General features: G+C 40.5%; 1 protein-coding gene across 1 annotated transcript in view; it reads left to right on the top strand.

Moving 5' to 3' along the window:
* The window catches only part of NINJ1 (ninjurin 1), a 52,457-nt gene that overhangs the window by 16,961 nt on the left and 12,333 nt on the right, over positions 1-23,163 (top strand). Inside the window, exon 2 of the mRNA XM_072598211.1 lies at positions 18,864-19,095. Coding sequence (XP_072454312.1) covers positions 18,864-19,095 — 232 coding nt within the window. The remainder of the gene's footprint in view (positions 1-18,863; positions 19,096-23,163) is intronic.

Below are 23,163 nucleotides of genomic sequence, written 5' to 3'. Positions count from 1 at the left end.
TAGGAGCCATAGGATCCAAACTGTCAAAAGGGCTTATGTCACAGAAACACTGAGTCCCTGGACTAGATGATTGAGTAAAATAGCTCAAAGTTATGTAGCGCTATGTGCCAGATACTGCGCTAGGTAATGACGATGATAATGATAATAAGAGTTAACATTTATCCAGTGCTTATTATGTTCCAGGTGCTGTGTTAAGCACACTGCTACTGCTACTGCTACTGCTGCTACTACTACTACTACTACTACTACTACTACTACTACTGCTACTGCTACTACCACCACCACCACCATTAACTACTACTACTGCCCCACAACCACCAATAATAATAGCTAACATATAGCACTTACTGTGTGCCAGATATTCCAGTAAATGTTTTATAATGATTATTTCATGCGATCTACACAACAGCCCTAGAAGGTAGGTGGCATTACTGTCCCAATTTTACAGATGAGGAAACTGAGGTAAACAAAGGTTGGATGATTTGCCTAGGATCATACAGCTAGTAAGTAACTTAGGCTGAATTTGAACCTCAGGTCTATCTGACTCCAGGCCCAGGGCACTATCCACTGTACCACCCAGCCTCCTGATTTCTAAGATCTCTTCCACTTTGACATTCTATTCTTCTATAAGAGGTCACAAAGTATAAGTGAGGTTTGGTAACATGCATAAATCATGAGACTTGAGAGCTGGAAGATATCTTTTTCACAGAAGCTGGTGACATAGTAGAAACAGTGTGAGGTTTGGAGTCAGGAGACCTGAACTGGAATCCAATCTTACGCTGGCTATGCAATTTTGGGCAAGTAATTTATTGCTTTCAGCCTCAGTTTCCTCTTCTGTAAAATAGTGATAATAATACTTAGAGTACCTTTCTCACAGGGTTTTTGTGAGGAAAATACTTTGTAAACCTTGAAGGGCAAGATGAATTGTGAGTTGTTCTGTTTGGCTAAACTCCTTACTGGAGCTGAGTCTAGGGATAAAAAACATTTTTTCTATCCCTGGCCTTACTGAATTTAAAATGCAATCAGTCAGCAAGCATTTATGAAGCCCTTACTAAGTGTCAGGTGCTATGCTAAGTCCTGGAGACACAAAGAAAGGCAAACAACAGTTCCTACCTTCAAGGAGCTTATATTCTAATGGAATACACTCATACTCTCTGAGTGGAATAGAAGAGGCCACAAAGATTGAACTTGGATCTGATGCCCAGGTGGTCATTGCACTGAGACAATGACTCAAGTTAGGTCGGAGTCTTTTTTCCTCTACCTTCTTAACTGGATGTCTGGGTAAGTGGGAGAGTGAGTGAGGCTAAGGGTAGCTGTCCCTGGCCCATATGGTTTGATTAACAGTCTTTCCTTACATGCTTTCCAGTTATGCTCAAAGAGATTGGAACCTCTATTTTAAAGTATATTTCTGTCAGAGTTCCTTGGGAATTAACATTTCTTTTAGTCTGTTCAGGAAGTGGCTCAAGGTGGAAAGTTCTTTCTGTTATTGAAAGAGTTAGAGCTAGTAACAAATTTCCCTCAAATGCTACATAGAGGTGATTGGCCAAGTCCAGAAAAAAAATGAGAGAGAGTGTGAATAATCTAGAGTTTGGGGGGATGGAGCTCCAGGCAACATGGAGAACTGAGGATTTCAGGTGTGGGGGGACACATGATATCTGTCTTCAGTTACGTGACAGATGGGCAGAGACACTTGGCAGTTACATACAACTCTAATTCTAACCAAAGGCCATGAAAGAAGCAGACTTAGATACATTCTGATTGGCCCAGGAAGACATAATTAGGAGCACTGGGTGGAAGTTGGAAAGGGGCAGGTATAGCTTAATATAAGGAAAACTTCTAAAGAGAGCTTCTAACATGGAATGAATGAGCCAACTTGGAAGATAATGGGGTTCTCATACCTGAAGCTAGTAAACAAAAGCTAGATGACCTCTTTTAGAAGTATTTCATTTTAGAATATAAGTTGGACTGGATGGAAGGAAGGAAATAAGCATTTCTGAAGCACCTACTATGTGGTAGATGGGACATTTAGGTGGCTCAGTGGATAGAATTTCAGGCCTGGAGTCAGGAAAATTCATTTTCCTGAGTTTAAATCTAGCCTCAGATGCTCACTAGCTGTGTGACCCTGGGCAGGTGACTTAACCCTGTTTACCTCAGTTTCCTCATCTGTAAAAAATGAGCTGAAGAAGGAAATCGCAAACCACTTCAGTATCTTTGCCAAGAAAACTCCAAATATGGTCATGGAGAGTTGGACATGACTGAAGTAACAAATGTGTTAGATACTGTGCTAAGTGCTTTTATATTATCTCATTATTTATATTATTTCATTTAATCCTCACAACAGCCCTGAGAGGTAGGTCCTATCATTTACCCATTTTACAGTTGAAGAAACTGAGGCAAACAGAATTGCCCAAGGTCACATAGCTAGTGTCTGAGGTCAAATAGGAACTCGGGTCTTCTGGAATTCAGGCCCAGGGCTCTATCCATTGCACCACCTAACCGTCTCAAAGATAGAAACTGAAGTCCCTTCCAGCTCTGGAAATTTTGTGTTTCTTTCCATATGTTGTTATGTCATCTTTCTTTTCCAGCTGGGGTGAGTGTTTAATTCGCTGGCTCTCTTTGTGCCAGGCTGGGCAAAATTTCTGAACTCATGAAACAACTGTGGGCCTGTTTGGTTAGAGTTGTGTGTAATTGCAAAGTATCCCTGCCCGTTAGACCTTAGAAGAGTTGAAGCTGGTATTCATTTGTGGGTGTTAGCTGTGTGCCCAAGGTGGCTGAAACCAGAGGGAACATTTCCAAGGATAATAATGTCTTCCCTGGCACCAGGTTCTCTTTACCAGCTTATTCTTCATGCTGCTGATGGGCTAATAGTCCTTACATGCTGTCTTCCTCATGTAACCCCCTGGTTTCATGCCCCTCAATGACTCCCTATTTTCTACATTACCAAATCTAAATTCTTCTGTTCATTTTCTCTTTTTTTGGAGGCAATTGGAGTTAAGTGACTTGCTAAGAGTTGTACAACTAGTAAGTGTCTGAGGCCTGATTTGAACTCTGGTCCTCCTAATTTCAGGGCTGGTTCTCTATTTATTGTGCCACCTAGTTGCTCCTCTGTTCCTTTTCAAGGACTATCGCCATTAATACCCCTGCCCCATCCATCCATCTAAACTTATTTCTCAATATTTCATGCTATTATCCCCACACTTCAAGCTGGGATCAATTTTTCTTCATGATCAGGCCCTTGTCCTTCAGTACCTTACAGTGAATGGTGGTCAGGATGTTTCTTCCTCCAGGGCTATTGTGTTCTAAGGCTTATTGGGAGAGAGAGTGCCATGGAGTAGAAAGAACACTGGCTCTAGTGTCTAGGATCTGAGCATAAATCCTGCTCCAGTCATCATTAGCCATGTGACTATGGGCACATCCTTCCTCTAGGCATCTAGGCATCATAGAGGATAGAGCTCTGGGCCTAGAGTTAGGACACCTCAGTTCAAATATAGCCTCAGATACTTGCTAACTGTGTGACCCTAGGCAAGTCACTTAACCTTTATCTGCCTCAGTTTCCTCAAAGGATTTAGATAGCATCTACCTCGCAGGATCATTGTGAGGATCAAATGAGATAATAATTGTAAAGACATTAGCACAGTGCCTGGCACATAGTGGGGACTTATATGCTTATTCCTCCCTTCCATCCTTTCCTCTCTGAGCCTTAGTTTCCCATAAGATGAAGATAATCAAAAGATAATAAAGAAATAATAATAAATCATATACCTTAGAGATTTATAAGAAAAGTATAAAGCATAAATCTCTATATAAAAATATGCACACTTATTATTTATTTAACTGAGGAATGAAAACTTTGCGCCCTGTGAAATAGGTTTCTGGAAAGGAAGGTTTATGAGTTAGGGAAATCTTTCTAGAACCTCTGGGGTATTTTTAAAGATAACTTTTATAATCGATTTTATTATAAACAATGATAATTAGTAAAAAGTCAAATTAATAAGCAAAAAAAGGAATAAAATGATAACGTTGGACTTTAAACTCCAAATTATTTATAGTTTGTTAAATTGAAAAAGAATATAAACTGTATAAAAATATCTTAGTTGCCTCTCTGTTCCTCCCTAATCTTTTCATCTGCAAACTTATCCAATTTTGCTTCTGCAGTTTATTTAATTTTTTCATAACTGTAACTAATAAAATCACGGAAACTGGGTGGCATCTGAAATAGAATTTAATCCAACTTCCTCATTTTTTAAAAAAGAAATATGCATAATATGGATACATAAAATATATGCATATTATGCATATATATGCATAATTTCCTTTCTTTTCTTGCCATCACTTGGTTTAAGTCTTTAATAGTTCTTTGTATTTTTCATAATTGCTTTTTATGGTACAATAATACTTCATTATTCCGTCATAAAACTCCTATTTACATAGGGATTTAATGCTACCACAACTGACTCCACTATTCCCCATTCACTAGTCATATGTAGTTATCCCATGTCCCCCATTCCCAGTTCCTAGTTTTCTCACCCTCCTTTGATTACCTTGTATTTACTGATTTGTTTACATGGAGTTATCCTCCCAGTAGAAACCCAGCTTCCTTAGAACCGAGGCTGCTTTCCTAAAGTCTTTGTATCCTTAGAAACTAGCACAGTGTCTCAGTGGTTACAAATGTTCATTGAATTGAATTTTCAATTGTTCACCATTGGTTGTTGGATGACCGAAATGACATCACTATGTTAGAGTCAAATTACAATGCATCCGACTGTGGCTGATCAGACCAATATGAGCTCTCAGTGCTCTACTGTAGGTCGGGCACAAATAGTCTACGTGAACATTTAGGGTGGACGTGTCTCCAAATTTGTGCATCTTGCATTTCTTTTGAGGTACTTCAATTCTGTTTTGCTCATAGAGCACAGTGCCTTCTCCGATAAGAGCATGCCATGTGGGGCAATTCTGTGCCAGCATCTCCCATGCCACACAATCAGTTCCAAGGTTCTTAAGACAGGCCTTGGAAGTGTCCTTGTATCGCTTCTTCTGACTACTATGAGAGCATTTGCCTTGTGTGAGTTCTCCATAAGATAGTTACTATTACAAATAAAGTCACTATGGATATTTTGTATCTTTACTGTTTTTGTAGTTTTCCACAGTGGAACAGAAATGGCATACTTAGATTACAGTTTTAGCTGTGGGATTACTGAGGCAAAGGGTATGAATAATTTTATAGCTCCTTTTAACTTAGCGTCACATTAGCAGCTAGGTAACCCAGTGGATAGTGTACTGGGCTTGGAATCAGACTCATCTTCATGAGTTCAAATCTGACCTCAGGTTCCTACTAGCTGTGTGGCCCTGGACAAATCACTTAACCCTGTTTGTCTCAGTTTTCTCCTTTGTAAAATGGGCTGGAGAAGGAAATGGAAAACTACTTCTGTAACTTTGCCAAGAAAACCCGGAAAAGGGTCAGGAGGAGTCCTAACTAAAACAACTCTATAGCATTAGTTCATAGCTCCACCCACAACTTAATATCTTGGTATTTCCTTGCAGCTCCACCAATACTAAATTTTATAATTTTAAGACTGTTTTTGCCAAGTTGATGGGAGTTAGATGGCATTTTACATTGTTTTAATGTACATTCTTTGGATTATTAGATGTTTAGGCAGTTTTTCAATTGATTTTTTTTCAGATAATAAAAATATGCCTACTCTCCCTCCTTTCCCCCCATTGAAAAAGAAAGAATAATAAAAGCCTTGTAAAAGATATGCATAGACAAGCAAGAGTGTGTTTTGCCTTAAATTGCCTGGTCATATCCTTTGACCATTTTTCCTTTGGGGGGAAAGTATATTACTTTTATAAGGACCCCTGAAGTCTCATAATTTATTTTAGACTATTCCTCATGACTGACTACATTCTGGGACTCTTAGGGGGTCATGTTTTCTGACATCATCCTAAGTATAAGTCTAAATATTTTTAAAATAGTATTTTATTTTTCCCTCAATTATATGTAAAGAAAATTTTTAGCATTCATTTTTACAAGATATTGAGTTCTAAATTTTTCTGCTTCCTTCCTTCCCTCCCCTCTTCCTAAAATTGTAAGCAATTTGTTATAGGTTACATATATGCAATCATTTAAAACATGTTTCCGTATTAGTCACAGTTGTGAAAGAAGAAACATACCAAAAAGGAAAAAGAAACATGGAAAAAAATAAAGTGACAAAAGTATGCTTTGATCTGCATACAGACTCCATCAGTTCTTTGTCTGGATGTGGGTACCATTTTCCATGGAGTCCTTTGTAGTTGTCTTGGATCACTGTGTTGCTGAGAAGAGCTAAGTCGTTCACAGTTGACCTTTACACAGTGTTCATGTTACTGTGTACCGTGTTTTCCTGGTTCTGCTCATTTCACTTTGTATCAGTTCATATAAGTCTTTCTAGGTTTTTATTAAGCATAATTATGATTATTTTTTTCTTTCACAAATGAATTGAGGAGAGAGGGGAAGAGACATTTCCCTGAGACACAAGAGTTTGATCAGAGGAAGTTTATGTGTGTGTGTATATATATAAGAGAACCTGACTGAGAGAAGGTGAAGTAGGTTATGGGTTATGAAGGAAAGAACATAGGAGATCATAGCATTCATTCAATGAAAATTTATGAAATGCCTACTATGTGCAACTAATGGTTCCAGCTATTATGAGCTAGGTACAAAGTTAAATGACAGAGGCCCTGCCTTCAGGAAGGTTATAATCCAGGAAAGTGAGATGAAGTCTGTTTGTTGATAAATATCATACCAATGAAATTACATTAAATTATATATGTATATATAATGAAAGGCAGTGCAGCCTAGTGGAAAATATGTGGAATTAAAATTTGAAGACTTGTGTTTTAGTCTCATCATTAAAACTTCCTAGCTCTATGGATATGGTTTTTCATTTCATTTCAGGACTATTCTTATTGACCACAGTGAATGGGGGTGGCCTTTAACTTATTTATCAAGTCACGGTTGTTTTGTTTTTGATATATTGGTTGGTTTTAATGACCTTTATTTTCTTAAAAAAGGACTTTGTCAAAAAATGGAAAGCTTGGGGATGATAGAGAATGGATATATTTGGAAACAAAAATGATATAAAATAAAAAAGTTAGCAATAGAAATAAGATTTTAAAAAACAATCCTGAATTGTCTTATATAGGGGTGAAAAAAAGTTTTAGCACTCCTAAGTTAGATTTTATTGACCTATTGAGTATGTATTAAATATGAAGTAGTAAAGTAGCGCATTGTCTCCGTGTTGAAAAGTGTTTAATGAAACCTGTAGATAAATTTGAAATTTTGCTTAGGCCCAAATCAGATTCTTTAGTTTATAGGTTTTCAGAAGAAGTCATTGATAGTAAAAGTTTGGCAAATGGGAGAACATTTGCCAGAGGCTGCAAAAACTTGGCAGACAGTCTTAAAACAATTCAATTCAGTGTTGATGGGGCTATGGAGAGGAAGAGGCAGTATAATTATACTCTTGGTGGAGACCCTCTGCAGGAAAAGCAGTTAGGAAAGGCTATTTCAGGACAGTGGGAAGAGTGCCCATGAGGGATAAGAGGAGGTACATGTCCAGGGCTGGAGGAAAAAGGGAGGATGCTAAGAGAAGTATTAAAAAGAGAAGGATTTTAGTCTAGAGAGATAAAGACTTTGAAAGAGAATGCTTCAGGCAGCTAGGTGGTGCAGTGGATAGAGCATCAGCCCTGCAGTCACCTGAGTTCAAATCCAACCACACTTGCTAATTGTGTGACCCTGGGCAAGTCACAACTCCAGTTACCTCAAAAAAAAAAAAAAAAAAGGACACTTGAAAGGGGACTGATTCTCTGGGGAGCAAGAGAGGGTCCCTTTCCGTGACCCCTGAAGGAATATCCACTGAAGAAATCATTCCAAAAGTAGTCCCTCAGAGTCTATTCTATCTCTATATTGGCACCATCCAACTTGCAAATAGTCTTAGCAACATGACTTTAGAGTTGTGTATTCAGAGGATAGCATAGAGACCAGCCCAGGTCTTGTAAAAGTTTTGTGTTGGAGACGAGAAGGCTAGGACCCTGGAATGACAGACTAGGTCCAGAGTGAAGAGAAAGACAGCAGATGGAAAGCACCTAGTGAAATTACTGTTCACTCAAATGGTGTTACAAGCCTTCTTATCTACAACTTTGGGAGTAGACTTAGATGATCCCTAAAATCCCCTCTGGGGCTAACACCTTCTGGACTTTTCTAGCTTGTGCTTCAATGAGGAAAAAAAATTAAGAACTGAATTATAAAGCAAATAATGATCAAATTTCACAAAAACAAGAAACATCACTGGCTAAATGAATTGGACTCCTTGAAGACATCTGTGTAGGTGTTTTGTTGGAATGATGCACTGTACTTGTTGAGACGTTGAGACATTAATAGTCATGAAATGTGCTTTATTTTCATAAAGTCTGTATTCTTTGGCTCCAAAATAAAATATTTTTCTTTACAATGCCGAGCTCAGAGCACTGTCTATACCAGGTATTAAGTGAGTGAATGTAAACATTCATTTTACTAATTAGTGGAAAGAACAGGAATAGAAAACAAGTTTCTAAACACTCAGTCCAGTCTTTCATTGTATCACACAATCTTTTAGTTAAGATTGGCATTGATGTTTGGAAAAATGGTGCCAGTAAATATTTAACAACTAGTTCTGGAGGGAAAAAGAAACACAACATATATGCTAGATAGCTTTTAATCTTTTTTTTCTGCACATCTGCACAAACGCTTTCGCCATAATTTTTCTTAAGTCTAGATAATCCACAAAACAATAAACCAAGCCTTGATTTGTAACTGTTTGTCCATTTCTAAGGTGCAGATGCTCACACTGAAAATTTAACAATCAGTTCTTGGTCGCAGTCCGATCTGGCTCCAGTACACCCCTTGGACCAGGCTCACTCAAGTGACTCCTTAGGAGATAGATTTTGAATGACTTGAAGTCTTTATCTTTTATTGCTTCTTTTCTCTCAGGAAAGCTTCCAAAGTCCTGAAAGTCATAATACAGAGACCCTCGCCATCCCATAAGGTAGATGATGCTGTTGGCTAGCTCAGATCCCTTCTTAAAATAACACCAGCTCACCTTTCTATGGTGCTTTAAACTTTACAGAAGGATTTCCTTACAGAATCCCTACAAGATCAGTAGCGTGAGTAGCATTATTTTTATTTGACCAACAAAGCAAGAAATAACTCACATTTATAAAGCCCTTTCAGGTTTCTCACAGGAGGATAAATCTAGAGGTGAAAGGATTCTCAAAAGCATCTCATCGGACCCCTTCATTCTACAGATGAAGAAACTGAAGCCAGAGAGTTTAAGTAACTAGCCTAACATCACATAAAGGGATATCAGAGGCAAGGTTTTCTTTCTGACTCTAACTAGAGACAGTTCCTCCCACCGTATCCCAAAGTACATTTGAAAGAACCCTGTGAGGTGGATAGCATTAGTCTCATTGCATCTGTTTTGCACCTGAGAAAACAAAGAATCAAAGAGGCTGTCCAGGGTCATCCAGCTGGGTGTTGGCACTGGTTTTCAAACTCAGGTCCAGTGTCCTTTCCATCACACCAGTGCTTTCAGAGGTGACTTTCTCTGCCTGTGGAGCCCTGAGAGCCTCCACCTCAAATGTGACCTTGGCCCCAGGCCCAGGCCACAGCCCAGTCCATGCTGGTTATGATGGCAAGTGCCCCAGGGCGTTGGTCTCTTGGAAGCAGCTGCCTTGGCACTGCTCACAGCATGTCATCACCAACAACATATGTAAGTTAGTCAACAAACATTTTTTTCCTTCCCTCATCCCTTGGATACTGGAACAGGGGTGTCATCAGAGGCAAAGAGGGAAAAATTAAGGGGAGGAAGGGAAAACATTTATTAAGTACCTATTATGTGCTAGACACTTTTTTAATTGCTGTATAGTTATTTTCTCATTTGATCCTCAGAACAACCCTTAGAGTTGGTGCTATTATCCCCATTTTAGTAGTTGAGGAAACTGAGGCAGATAAAGGTTAAGTGACTTGCCCAAGGTTATATAGCTTATAAGTATCTGAGCCTAGATTTGAACTGAAGCCCTCGACTCCAGGCCCAGCACTCTGTCCCACCTAAACCCTAAGAAGTGGCCCCTGGGCAGAGTCTAGCTGCCCAAGAGTTCTCTGGGCATGGGTAAAGTGATGAGGCCTGAGAGGGTTGACCGTTGCTGCCAAAGTTTAAGCCTATCACAGAAAGGGGGAGAGAGAAAGAGAGAGAGAGACAGAGAGAGAGAGACAGAGAGAGAGACAGAGAGAGAGAGAGACAGAGAGAGAGAGAGAGAGAGAGTAGGCACTGAGGATGAGCAGGGAGGTCATCAGGGAGTTCAGCAGACTCTCAAGTAGACTTTGCAGTCTATTTGCATTGCTCTGGAAAAACATTTCCTGCCTTGCTCAGGCTCCTTCCTGTTTCTTCCTTTCACAGCAAGAACCAAGTGAAAGCTGTTCTAGCGTGAACCTCGAGTCCCAAAGGAATGCCTGCTGCCCAGACCTAAAGACACTCCAGGGATTTTTTTTTTAAGTCTAACTAGCTCAGTTCTTGGGAATCTCCCAAATCCTTAATTTTCTTCTCTGTTTTGCTACTCCTGGAAAAGAATTCTCTAACCTCATTGACTTCCATGCATATTTGTGGTTCTTTAGTCATTTTCAGTCGTGTCTGACTCTTCACAACCCCATTTGGGGTTTTCTTGGTAAAGATAGTAGTTTGCTATTTCTGTCTCTAGTTTCCTTTAAAACTAAGGCAGACAGGGTTAAGTGCCTTGCCTAGGTCACACAGCTAGTGCCTGTCTAAAGCTGAATTTGAACTCAGATATTTCTGGCTGAATCCAGGCCCAGTGCTCTATCCACTGCACCACCTGGCGTAGACAATGTGCATAAAATCCTAGAAATACAAAGTCTAGGCATTTTCTCTGGCTATTCCCCCATGCCTGGAACATTTTCCTTCCTCCTCTCTGACTACTGATCTCTCCGATTTCCATTAAGTCCCAACTAAAAACCTACCTTGTACAGGAATCCTTTCCTAGCCCCTCTTGATTCCCATGCCTTCTCTTTCCCACTTATTCTGTATATAGCTTGCCTTGTTGTCTCCCCTATTAAATTGTAATCTCCTTGAAGGCAGAGACTGCCTTTTTTACTTTTTTTTGTATCCTCAGCAGTTAACAGAGTGCTTGGCACATAGTAGGTACTTAATAAATGCTTATTTAATTCATTCCTCCACCTAATGGGGGAATACCCTCTGTACCCTCCCTGACAAGTGCTTATCTAGTCTTTGTTTGAATATCTCCCCTGACAAGGAACTCACTCTCTAACAAAATAGCCTATTCCATGTTTTAAATGGCTCTAAATTTCCCCCTTTCTGCCTTTTCAATTCACTGGACACTTATAGAGCACCTGTTGTATGCCAGACCCTGTGCTAGTCTTTGGGATTATAGACAAAAATGTTCAGCTCTGTCCTCAGTGTCCTCCTTACATTCTATTGGAGGGACAACATGTATGCTGATAAGTATGCAAAGTAAATACAAAATAAATTTCCAACAATAAAAAATAATAATGACAGCGAGTATTCATAGGCAACAAGGCAAAGTGTCTTACCAATATTATCTTGGTTTATCCTTCTAACAACCCTGAGAGGTAGGCGCTATGATTATTCTCATTTTATAGATGAGGAAACTAAGGCAGATAGAAGTTAGTGACTTGCTTAGAGTCTGTTCTCTTAAAAAAATAAAATAAGATACAACCAACTCTTGACTGATTATGCAATTGGATAAAAGGAAATGGGGTCCTTAGTCACTTTCAGGAAGTTGTTTTTGATTACTCATATTGGACTTATTAATGTCCCACTATTGACAGATTACAGACAGACTGTTCTCAAATGGAGTGACCTGTGTCTCTTACTGATAATCTTTCCACAATTGCTTGAAAGAAGGTCAGGTGTTTTCTCCAAGCTCCATAACCTAGGTCTTTAGGGTCTCCTAGACCACCGCCAACCATTTCACAAAGCATCAAGGCATGTTTTGTAAATCAAAGTCATGCCAAACATTGTGGTAATATTTTTAAAAGTTTTTAAAATAATTTTTAAAGTGCTTAGTGAAGACAAAATTTAACTAAGATACAGGTCCTATTCTCAAAAAGCTAATAGTCTAAATGGGTGATGAAAAACCAACTAAAATGGTTGTAATATGATGTGATAAGGGCATTAAAAATTATAAAACAAAATACTTTGAGAGGTTTGAGGGAGAAGATCATTGTAGGGTACAAAGAGCACCTAACCCTCACCATGGGTCACATCTACACTTGGTTTGGCAAATGGCCTCAGACACACAAAACAGTGTGGTGCTCAGTAATAGGAAGAGCATTGAGAAACCTGGGCTTGAAGGCTGACTCTGCTACTGCTTTGCCATAAGTTCTTGGACAAGTCCCTTCTCCTCTATCGGTCTCAATGACTACATTTATAAACTCAGGAAGTCTCTTCGCCTTTCTAAGATTCTGATTTGAAGCATATTCAGACCATTGGGTGTGTGGTGCTCCTTCTTGCATGCATTCTTTCTCTCTCCCCCTCTCTCCTCTCTCCCCCCCTCTCTCCTCTCTCCCCCTTTCTCCCTCCCCCCTTCCTCTTTTCTCTCTCCTTCCCCTCTCCCTTCCTCCTTCTCTCTTCCCCTCTCTTCTCTCCCTCCCTTCCTCCCACCCTCCATCCCTCCCTCCATCCCTCTTTGCCTCTGCTCCCTCTCCCCCTCGCCCCACATAGGTTTCAGCTGGTTGGCCAAGGGAAGAAAACACTGGACTTTCTCCTAACGAGATAATCTCATAGGTAATGAAGAGCTGGTTTAGCCATTCCTCCCTCTGATGCCCAACCAGAGACCATAGAGCAATGTGCCATGGTTGCTGATACGTTTTTTCTCCCCTCTGAGCTTTAGAAAACAGTCATCTTTGGTAAAAATCGCTACAGTTCTGAGGCTTGCTTACCAGCTACAGAGTCTCTGCATTCTCTTTGGGAATGTATCCTTGCCATGTTCAAATGTAAACAAAACAGGAAACCATCAGGGGATCCTCAGGAATTTGAAACACCTTTATTAAGTGCCTATAGTGTGCTGGGCTCTGGGATTACAAAATGAAACCAAAAACCAATCCTTGCCCTAAAAGGACAGCCATTGTCTCGGGGGAGGCAGGGAAGGAAATACAGAATCATTTGAGGAGGAAGGATTGATAGTGTCATTGATTTCGTGGAGGAGAAAATGCTTTGAAAAGGATAAAGCCTTATTTAAAATACGGCATTATAATAGTTGACTATATATACACCATAAATTCAATAACATGAGTGGAAACCACAGTGAAAACCCCTCAAAACTTCACACTGCATTATAATATTCAAGCTTGACCCCCAAAAGGAGAAGAAATATACCTCCTTCTCTTCTTTATAGAGGTGGTGGACTAAGGGTGAGGAGCATTACTTATGCTATCATGTATAGTTTATGTCTTGGTTAGTTTTGCTGAATTGGTTTTTAAATTGTTTTTCTCTCTTACAAGTGATGATTTTCTGAGGAGGGGAGAAAACTAATGTAAAAAACAAAACATGACTAAAATAAAACACAATAGTGTTATACAGTGCTTTCATGATTCACAGAGTGCTTTATACATATTATCTCATTAATTCCCAAAACAACTCCGTGAAGTAGGTGCTATTATTATTTCTATTGTACAGATAAGGAAACTGAGGCTGGGAAAAGTTAAATGACTTGCCCAGGGTCATGTAGTTAGGAAGCAAGCATATGAGGTCATATTTGAACTAATTTCCAAATCTCTTTTGAGCCACTTAGTTGCCTAACCCACTATCCAGTTTTTAAACTCTGAGTTTGTGCAGATTAGGTTCAATTCAAATTGCTATCTTTAGTTTGTGCCCCTACCCTTGCTTTCCCTGGGAACATAAAAATATGGCTCACATCTGGGTCTAGTTCTAATAAGGTTCTAATAGATCTAATAAAGGACTGTAGATAACCTTGAGGGCTTTGAAAGAGTCCCTGATCCAGAGTTCCCCTCCTCCTGGGGAGGGTAATAGCTGACTTGAGAAGTTAAGTGGGACATTGTTCTCATGGGAATGTCCTTGACTTCCGGTGTTGAAGTTCCAGGAATGGAGGGCCCTGCTATACAGGATGATGCTCCAGGAATGGAGGGCCTGAGGCCCCTTGCTACTAATCACGATCTGTTCTGTTCTCATGCCTCAATCACGCTACCCCTATGGTTTTTTGCTATATAAGCACCCCGACCCCGCTGATTTGTTGACTCAGTATGTCTAGAATAAACTCAGCTTGTGTAGACCTCTGTGTCCCTCCTGTCTTTTCATCCTCGCTCTGTGAGCCCCATAACCACCCCGGACATGCCCGACTGCGCTGGCCACAGCAAAGGACCACGTTTATTCCTTCATATCAGGACTCTGTCTTTTTCTCTTTCTCTTTCTCTTTCTACACTTTAGCTCCTGCATGGTCTAGGAGTTCATTAGAATCGAGAAACTCCTCATTTTCTATCCAGGGGGTTTGATTTAGAAATTCTTCCATTAAATGTCTCCCCTCCCCTCCATTTCCCCTTCGCTCCATTTCCCCTTCCCCTCTCCCTCCCTCCCCTTCTTCCCTCTCTTTCCTCTTGCTCCCTTTCCCCCTCCTCCCTCCCAAATGCCCACCAGTTTCTTTCCTCTTCCCTGGCCTTCCTTTGGCCCTGTGAATCATAATGTACTTTGGGACTGTTTGGGCTCTGCATTGAAAGTGTCTGTGTGGAGAGAGAAGTGAATGCTGATACGGAAAACTAGTCAATGACTAGGTCTGACCAGAATCATTCCATCCTTAACTAAGTGAATCTCAGTTCCTCATTCTGATGAGAAAAAGGACTTTCATGACCTGGTCCCTTCCTACCCTTCCAGTCTTCTTATAATGTACCCTCCTTCACATACTGTGATCCATTGGCTCTGGCCTCCTAGTGTTTTCTTTTTCACACAACTCTCCACTTTCCAAGTCTGTCTAGCTGTCCTCTATGCCTAGAATACTCTCCCTCCTCATCTCCTCCTCCTGCCTCCCCTGGCTGCCTTCAAGTCTCAGTTAAAGTCCCACCTTCTGCAAGAAGCCTTGCCCAGCCCTCCTCAATCTTAGTGCCTTCCTCTGAGTCTCCTCCCAATTTATGCTGTATATAGCTTGTTTGTTCATAAATATGTGCATATTTTCTCCTTATTGGATTGTGAGCTCCTGGAGATTGGGGACTGTCTTTGTGTTTTGTTTAGCCTCTGGGCTTAGAGTGTGTGGCACATAGTAGGTACTTTAAAAATGCTTGTTGCCTTGACTCTAATTCTTCTCCTGCTCTGCACCTTTATTGATGGTGATAATCCAAGCAAACAGACTTACAGGGTCACAATCATTGTTGAGATTTCAGGTACAAGTGAGAAGGAAAAGAAAACAGTAATGATTTTAAAAACATTTCTCCCTTGGAGAAAAATAGTCATTGATTTCAATTCAATAAACATTTATTAAGTACATAATATGTGCCAGGCAGTAGGCTAAGTACTTGTTTGAAAAACAATAATTGAAAATATGTTCTTAAAAGGAAATAGATTTCACTCATTCATGAATAATTTTCTCCTAATTTACTCATCTGGTTTTAAAATTAATTAAAAATCAAAATTTTCAGTCTCTTTCCCAACATTCCCTTACTGTGTAGTACTCAGAAACTCCTTATAGCAAGGTTTAGTCACATGCAAGGACTTTCTTTGGAGGAACACATTCTTCTGTCCCTTTGACTTCTGGAGTTTAAGGTAAAATAAACCAAGTGGCTTTTGAAGTGACATGGTGCATTTAGTTAATTGATTCTCTTGGAATGATTCCCCCATTCCTGACAGGGTGAAATCCAAACTTCTTAGTTTGGCATTCAAGGCCTGCAATCATATGGCCACTTCCTAGCTCTCCAGTCTCTCACTACTGAAGTTGAATTGTGGGGGATTGCATGGTAAGTGTCAGAATCAGGAGTCGAACCCAAATCTCTTAACTCTGAGTCCAGTGCTCTCTTCTCTTTACCGTAATCTGATTTCACTTTTTAAAAAATACTAATTACACTCATTTAATGACTGCATGATTATCTCCTGCACCTCTGAGGCATACCAGGTAACTTCCCTGGTAGGACCAACCTTTGGATGTTTATGGGATGTGGTGGGAGGCTGTCAGTACCACTGACAAAGGAGGTTTGTCAGGCCAAAAAGATCCAAAGATCATGCAGTGTCTTTAGGCTGGGTGGCTTGGTGGTTAGGCCAGGAGAGAGTCCCTTGGACTTTAGATACATGGGAACCCCAGTCAATAATTGGAAAATCTGAAAATCCAGTGTTATCGACACTCTTTCTTCTCCCTGACTCAATGAGATGTGGTTGCTATGGTAGACCTTTTGTGTCACTCAACCCCCTTGAATCTCAGTTTCCTCACTTGTGAAATGAGGATGATAAAAATAAGACTCAATTACTGAATGATTCTGTCCTTATGACGGACGTGAGGAGGTATGAGATTGTTAGGATCATATGAGGTCGTGTATGCAAAGTTATACAAATATTTAAATATTAAATAAATATCAGTTATTTTTACCATTACATGTGCACATTTTATCTACCCTTGCACCCCTAACCTGAGTATAAGCTCTTTGAACAGGACCAGTGTCTTCATTTTTATATCCCCCATAGTGCTAGGCACAGCTCCTTGAATTTAGTAGCTGATCAGCAAATGTGGGCTAAAGTCAGTTGTGGTGGTATATGCATGTACTCCATGCCACTGCAGTAAGTTGAGGCTGGTGGATCACTTGAGCTTGGGAGTTCTGAGCTGTAGGAAGTGCGAATGTTTGCCCAAAGTCCAACACCACTATGGTGAATTCCTGGGAGGGGAAGGCCACTAGGCTGCCTAACGAGGGGAAAACCTGCCAGGCAGAAAAAATTGAATAGGTTAAATCTTCACTACAGGTTGGGTTGGTTGACGTGGACTCTGCACTTCCTATCCCAGTGAACTAGGGAGACCCAATATAAAACAAACAAAACCAACGCCAAACCCTGAATTGTGTTAAGTGAATGAATGTATTTAGTGCTGATGTTTAAGGAAAAAGCTCCTATGAAAAAGCCGAGATAATGGCTCTGCAGGAGATATGGGTATAATTTCTACCTCTCTCATAACATTGTTGTGGGGATAAAGCTCTATAACCTTTTGAGTGGAGAAGAAACACTTATGGAACGCTGTTCTCTAAATTTTACACAGCAACGTAAATATACAGGGTATCCTAAAGTCTTAAGGCAGTTCTAAGCTTTTGAGGCACTATGACTTTTGGGACATACTATATTATCTCATTAAATCCCTGTTATAATCCCTTGAGGCAGGGATTACAGGCATTATGATTCACATTGAACAGATTAAGCAACCAAAAATTTGGAAAGCTTGTGTCTTCTCTAAGGTCACAAAGTGTCAGAACCAGGCATCAAATCCAAGTTTCTTGAATGTATCCAAGTGTTCTCACTGTTACTTTTCCCACCTCACTTTTAAAAGGAGACTGATTGAACTTAGTTAAGAGGCATTTTGGGGCATAGTGAAGCTACTCTCAGGCCATCACATTACATAAAGGGGAGAGGAATAAATACCCAAATGTGATCCAAGGATCGATCATAGGGCCAGAGTTGGAAGGAACCTTAGAAGTCATCTTGTACAACTCTGATATTTTTTTAAAAATTGATTATTTTTTAGTCTTTAATATTCACTTTTATAAGATTTTGAGTTCCAAATTTCCCTTCTTCCCTCCCTTCTCCCCTCTCCAAGGTGGCATGCAATCTGATATAGGCTGTATATATAATATATATATACAATCATATTAAACATATTTCCACATTAGTCATGTTGTGAAAGAAGAATCAGAACAAAAGGGATAACCATGAAAAAGAAAAAAAAAACAAACAAAAAAGAAAATAGTGTTCTTTGATCTGCATTCAGACTCCATAATCCTTTCTCTGGATGTAGAGAAAGCATTTTCTATCATAAGTCTTCTATCATGGAGCATTTGCTATCAAAAGTCTTTTGGAATTGTCTTAGGTCATTCATTGCATTGCTGAGAAGAGCTAAGTAACTCTTAGTTGGCACCAGAAGTGGGATTTAATCTCACTTCTCTGATTACAGTCAGTGACTTTTCTACTGTTCTGCCTCATCTCCTAGACTCTGTCTTGTTGCCTTGGTGGCTTCTAATTTCCTACTAAGGAAAAAGAGAGGAAATAGCTAAATAACCCCTGTTTCAAGGAGGTGTATTTATGCTAATTCATATTTAAGAAGCAAAATATATGGGGATAAGGTTGCTAAAGAAAACAGTTCCTAGATACTACTTGTGGAATCCAAGACAGTTTCAAACACTGTAGTAAGTGGGAAAAGTGGTTTTCTCCAGTGTCTCAGTTTCTGCATTTACCCACCATTCAGCTCCTTTTCTTTCACTGAGCCTCAGTTCCTTTATCTGTGAAATGACAGTGCCATGGAAAAGTCAGTAAATCTGGGATTAAATCCTGGTCCTGTTGTTCATTATCCAGGTGACTTTGGGCAAATCTCCTTATTTCTCTGGGTCTCAGTATCCTCATTAAAAGGTAACCTTTAAGTTGTGTCTGATTATAAAGTCATGTGTCTATGATCCTTGCACTTGCAAGCCAAGCCTTGGGCAAAAATCGTAAGGTGGTATATAAATGAGAGCTATTAGCTGATGCCACAGTGTTGTCTTTCAGCTTTTTAGTTTTCTGAAACTTCACATGTTCTTTTGTTAACTAGTCCTTTTCGCTCTCCCCTTTCAGTCTGGTGCTGGCTGGGGCTGGAGGAACCGATCCATCAACATGAACCACTATGCTAACAAGAAGAGTGCAGCTGAAAGCATGCTGGACATTGCCCTGCTGATGGCCAATGCCTCCCAGCTAAAGGCTGTGATAGAACAAGGACCCTCCTTTGCCTTCTTTGTCCCACTCATCGTTCTCATCTCTGTCTCCCTCGTACTCCAGGTGGGAGTGGGCGTGCTGCTGATCTTTCTGGGTATGCGCTCTATCCATTATCTATTGCCGAATCACCTACAGTTTATAGGCTTAGCCTAAGGAGTAACTAAGATTGGGTAATAGAAGCTTTGTTCCAGGGTATGAAAATTTAGAGGGCACTAACACCTTCCTTTGACAGAAAAAGTTAAGCTTAGCCTTTAGTTAGCATGAAATTGGAAACTATCCAATGGTTTTCTTCTGAAGCCCTGGCAGTTACTCCTTAGGTGAGCTTTTCCTCAACTTGGCCTGATGTGGACATGCCCATTGCTCTCTGTCACAACTTTGCTAGCAGTGCCCTGCCAGGGTCCTGGCATCACTGCTGGCCTCCAACACTGACTGAATTGAGATCACAGGAGGTAGCACAGTCCTGGATTTAAGGAGGGCCTGATTCAAATCCTGGCTCAATCACTTCACTAGCTGTGATATTTTGGGGAAGTCATTTAAATCCACTGACCCTCTGTTTCCTCAGCTTGTAAAATGTCTTGTATGTGTTATTTCGTTGATTCTTACAATACTCTCCCAATGTAGATGCTATTATGAACCTCATTTAATTGTTGAGTAAACTGAGGCTAAGAAGTGAAGTGACTTTCTCATCATTAACCAGCTAGCACATGTCATAGACAGATCAGCACTTCTTGATTCCAAGGTGAACATTCTATCCTATTAGCCATATGAAAGAGCTCAGAAATTAGAATGTGTGGCTTCAAATTCTAGAATTGCCACTTCTTCTACATGTGACCTTGGGTAAGTAATTTTCCCTTTGTGGGTTTCAGTTTTCTTATCTGTCAATGGAAATAATAACACGTGTGTTACTTACGTTCCAGGGCTGTGAGGATCAAGTAAGTAAATAAGTGTATTTAAAGTCCTTTGTAAAATGGGAAGTGCTATATGTACCTTGGTCACGAGGCCTATCAATATAGGTAAATATAGGAAGGATGTGCATTCCTCTATGGAGAATTCAGATTGTTGGGATACATTTACGATTTTTAAATGAGTTCCTAAATTGTTGCTAAGACACTAAGAGGTTAAATGATTTGCCCTTTGTCAGAAATGGGATTTGAACTCAGGTCTCAACTCTAAGGCTACCACTGCTGCTCAGTATATCATGTTACTTCTCCTTATATTAGTAAGTAGGACTCAGATCCAGATCTTCTGCTGTTTGAAGCCAGTGTTCTTTCCCTTGCACCACCTTGGAGTGTGTGAGCTGAGGGGAAGGGAAGCATTCTGAGGAGGTCCAGCCTCACATGTGATTATGGGTCATACATCAGTCATGCAGGGAGCATGGAGCCTCTGCTATGCGGACCCTCTAAATGCAGATGGTAATCTCCCTTCTTTGGGCCAACATAAATGCCTTTAATCGTAGGTCACCTGAGTGACAACACCATACCATCAACATTCCTAAAAGCCCCTGGTGCTGACTTCTGAAGTCCCTATCTCCATGTGCACTAAGGACCTGGTCCTTGTTGCCAGGCCAGGGAAACAGCCACGTAGTTAGATGTGGGCTCTGGGGCAGGAAAAGTTAATTTGAGTAAGGAAGGGGCATTTGGAGTGAAGCAGTATGAAATCAGCCTGGACCTGTGGGCCAGAGATAAGTCTAGATCCTTGAGTGGGAGCAGGGAGGTCACCAGTGTTACTTTATGGGGAAGGAATTCTAGCTCCTATGCTTTTGGCTCAAAATGAGCCCAGACACCCACAGACATGAGAATCATTAACCCAATCAAATCTCTGAAGTCATTCTTGTTGTTTTATATATATCTTATTTTTGACATATTTTGTTTTGACATCTTCATTTTCAGATATATCTTACTGCCATCCTTTACCTTTGTAACAAAAATGGAAAAACAAAAATGTAGCAAAAATATGGTCTAGCAAAACAAACCAACACATTGGCCATGTCTAACAGTAGGGCAACATTCCATACCCATAGTCTTCTACCTCTGAAAAGATGGGGGCAGCCCTGAGTCTGCTTTTGTAACGCAGAGGATGAGAAGGAAAAACTACCCCTTAGATACCGAGCAGCCACACGAGGCACTCACACCAGCCTGGGGGATCCTGTTGTACAGTTCTTAATCCCAAAGGTCAATTGGGTTGAGGCTTAATTCTTGGCCCCTGCACTAGACTTGTTACGGCTAGACTGTGATTTGAACTCAGCAAGCCTCAAATTCCAGAGTCCAAAGACTATGTTAGTCAAAGCCTTGGACTTGAACAATTTGAAGGAGGAGAGAAGCTGGGTGCTCTCAGTCACTGGTGGAATTGGTAATAGAAGAGCAGGAGGAAGGGCAGAGATCCAGCACTGTGAGGCATATAGGATGGTACAGTGGGAAGAGAGTTCAAATCCTTGCTCTGCCACTTATCTGTGTGACTTTGGGCAAGTTTCTTAACCTTCCTCATTGAAGTTATCTAGCTGTGAGACTGGACTTTGAATCCCATCTTTGATAATTATTAGCTGTTTGGCCCTGGGCAGGTCACTTAGCACTGTCTGTCTCAGTTTCCTTCTCTGTAAAATGGGGATAATAATAGCACCTACTCATAAGGTTGTTTTGGGGCTCAAGTGAGATAACATATTTAAACACTTTGCAAACCCTGAAGTACTGTCAAATGCTAGCTCTTGTTTTTATTCCTGGGCCTCGGTATCCTTGTCTGTGAAATAAGGGGCTGGACAAGATGGCTAACTCTAGATCTTAGATCCTGTGATCAGAAATGAGTTTGCAGCAGTAAACCCTTAGCTTCCTGTCTCTTTTGACTCCTTTACCATTTATCTCTCTGTTCTTTTCCAAGTCTCCCTCTTCTTTTTCCTTTTCCTGCCCTTCTCCTCCCCCATCATTATCTCTTTGTTCTCCCTTGCCGTCTCCTCCTCTGGTTGTCTCCCTGTGGCCTTAGACCCTCTGAACAGGCCATTTCCTCCCAGTTCCTGCTTCAGGGAGATAATATTTGACCTGATTTAAGGATCAAGCACATTCCTGACCTAGTTCCAAGTTAAAGAGAAGCTTGGTGAGGGCTTGCTTGGGCTCTAAGCAGAGCTGAGGGATTGACAAGTGCCAACTGATTGGAAGTAAACCAAAAAGATGAAAACAACCATCTCTTAGCCTGGCACACAGTAGGCACTTAATAAATGAAAAATGGAGTCAACTTGAAGCATGGTACAGTGGCTTGAAGTTAATTAGACCTGGGTTCAAAATAGGACTTTTCTTCTTATTGCCTAGCTGACTCTGGCATATCTTTCTCCTTTCTAGGTCTCAGTTTCCTCAGCTTCCAGTTATTATTGAGATGCCAGCAGTTAGTGATGTGAAGGTGTGGATCTAGCAATACATGAGATTCATAGATGTAGGAGTTATGGTTTGAGTCTAGAAATGAGATCTGAAGCTCCCTACCCCTCCTTGACATCCATGCAGAGAAAAGACAGGAAAGTACTTGGGAGGGGAAGGTACAGATGAGAAGCCAAAGCTTCCAGAGCATTGGACCTAGAGTCAAAAAGACCTGTGTTCAAATCTCAGCTCAGACATTTACTAGCTGTATGACTAAGAGTAGGTAATTTAACTGCTCTGGATCTCAGTTTCCTTTTATGTCAAATTAATCAGAGAACTGAATGACCTCTGAGGTCCTTCTTTCTCTAGATATCTAGTATCCTTTCGATACTTGTAGTGCATTTACTTAAAAAGTATGATGACTGAGGGATGGATGATATGTGCCTTATTAGCATGCTCTATCAGCTGGAGAGGGCTTTGATTAGTTGTTTCTTCCTCAGTGCACCATGCTCATGAAGTTGGACAACCCAGGAATGGATTTGGTATCAGAGTACCCAAGTTTAAATCCCAGCTTTACTGTGCATTCCTGTGTGATCTGAGTCAGTCATTTAACATCCCTAGGACTCAATTTCCTCATAGATAAAATAGGGGATTGGATTAGAAAGTCTCAAAAGTCCATTTCAGCTGGAAATCTGTGCTCCTATGATCTCTTTCCATATTGAGCTCTGCTGCTTTTCCTTTAGAGGCCTGCCTATTTTTGGCCAGCAACCACCTTTTTGAATTGTCAACAGAATTTTCAATAACTCTCCTAGGAGAGGAAGACT

Source organism: Notamacropus eugenii, chromosome 3 (genome assembly GCF_028372415.1).
Source record: "Notamacropus eugenii isolate mMacEug1 chromosome 3, mMacEug1.pri_v2, whole genome shotgun sequence".
Classification (NCBI taxonomy): Eukaryota; Metazoa; Chordata; class Mammalia; order Diprotodontia; family Macropodidae; genus Notamacropus; species Notamacropus eugenii.
The sequence above is the reverse complement of the archived record's forward strand: the minus strand, read 5'-3'. Positions and strand labels throughout refer to the sequence as shown.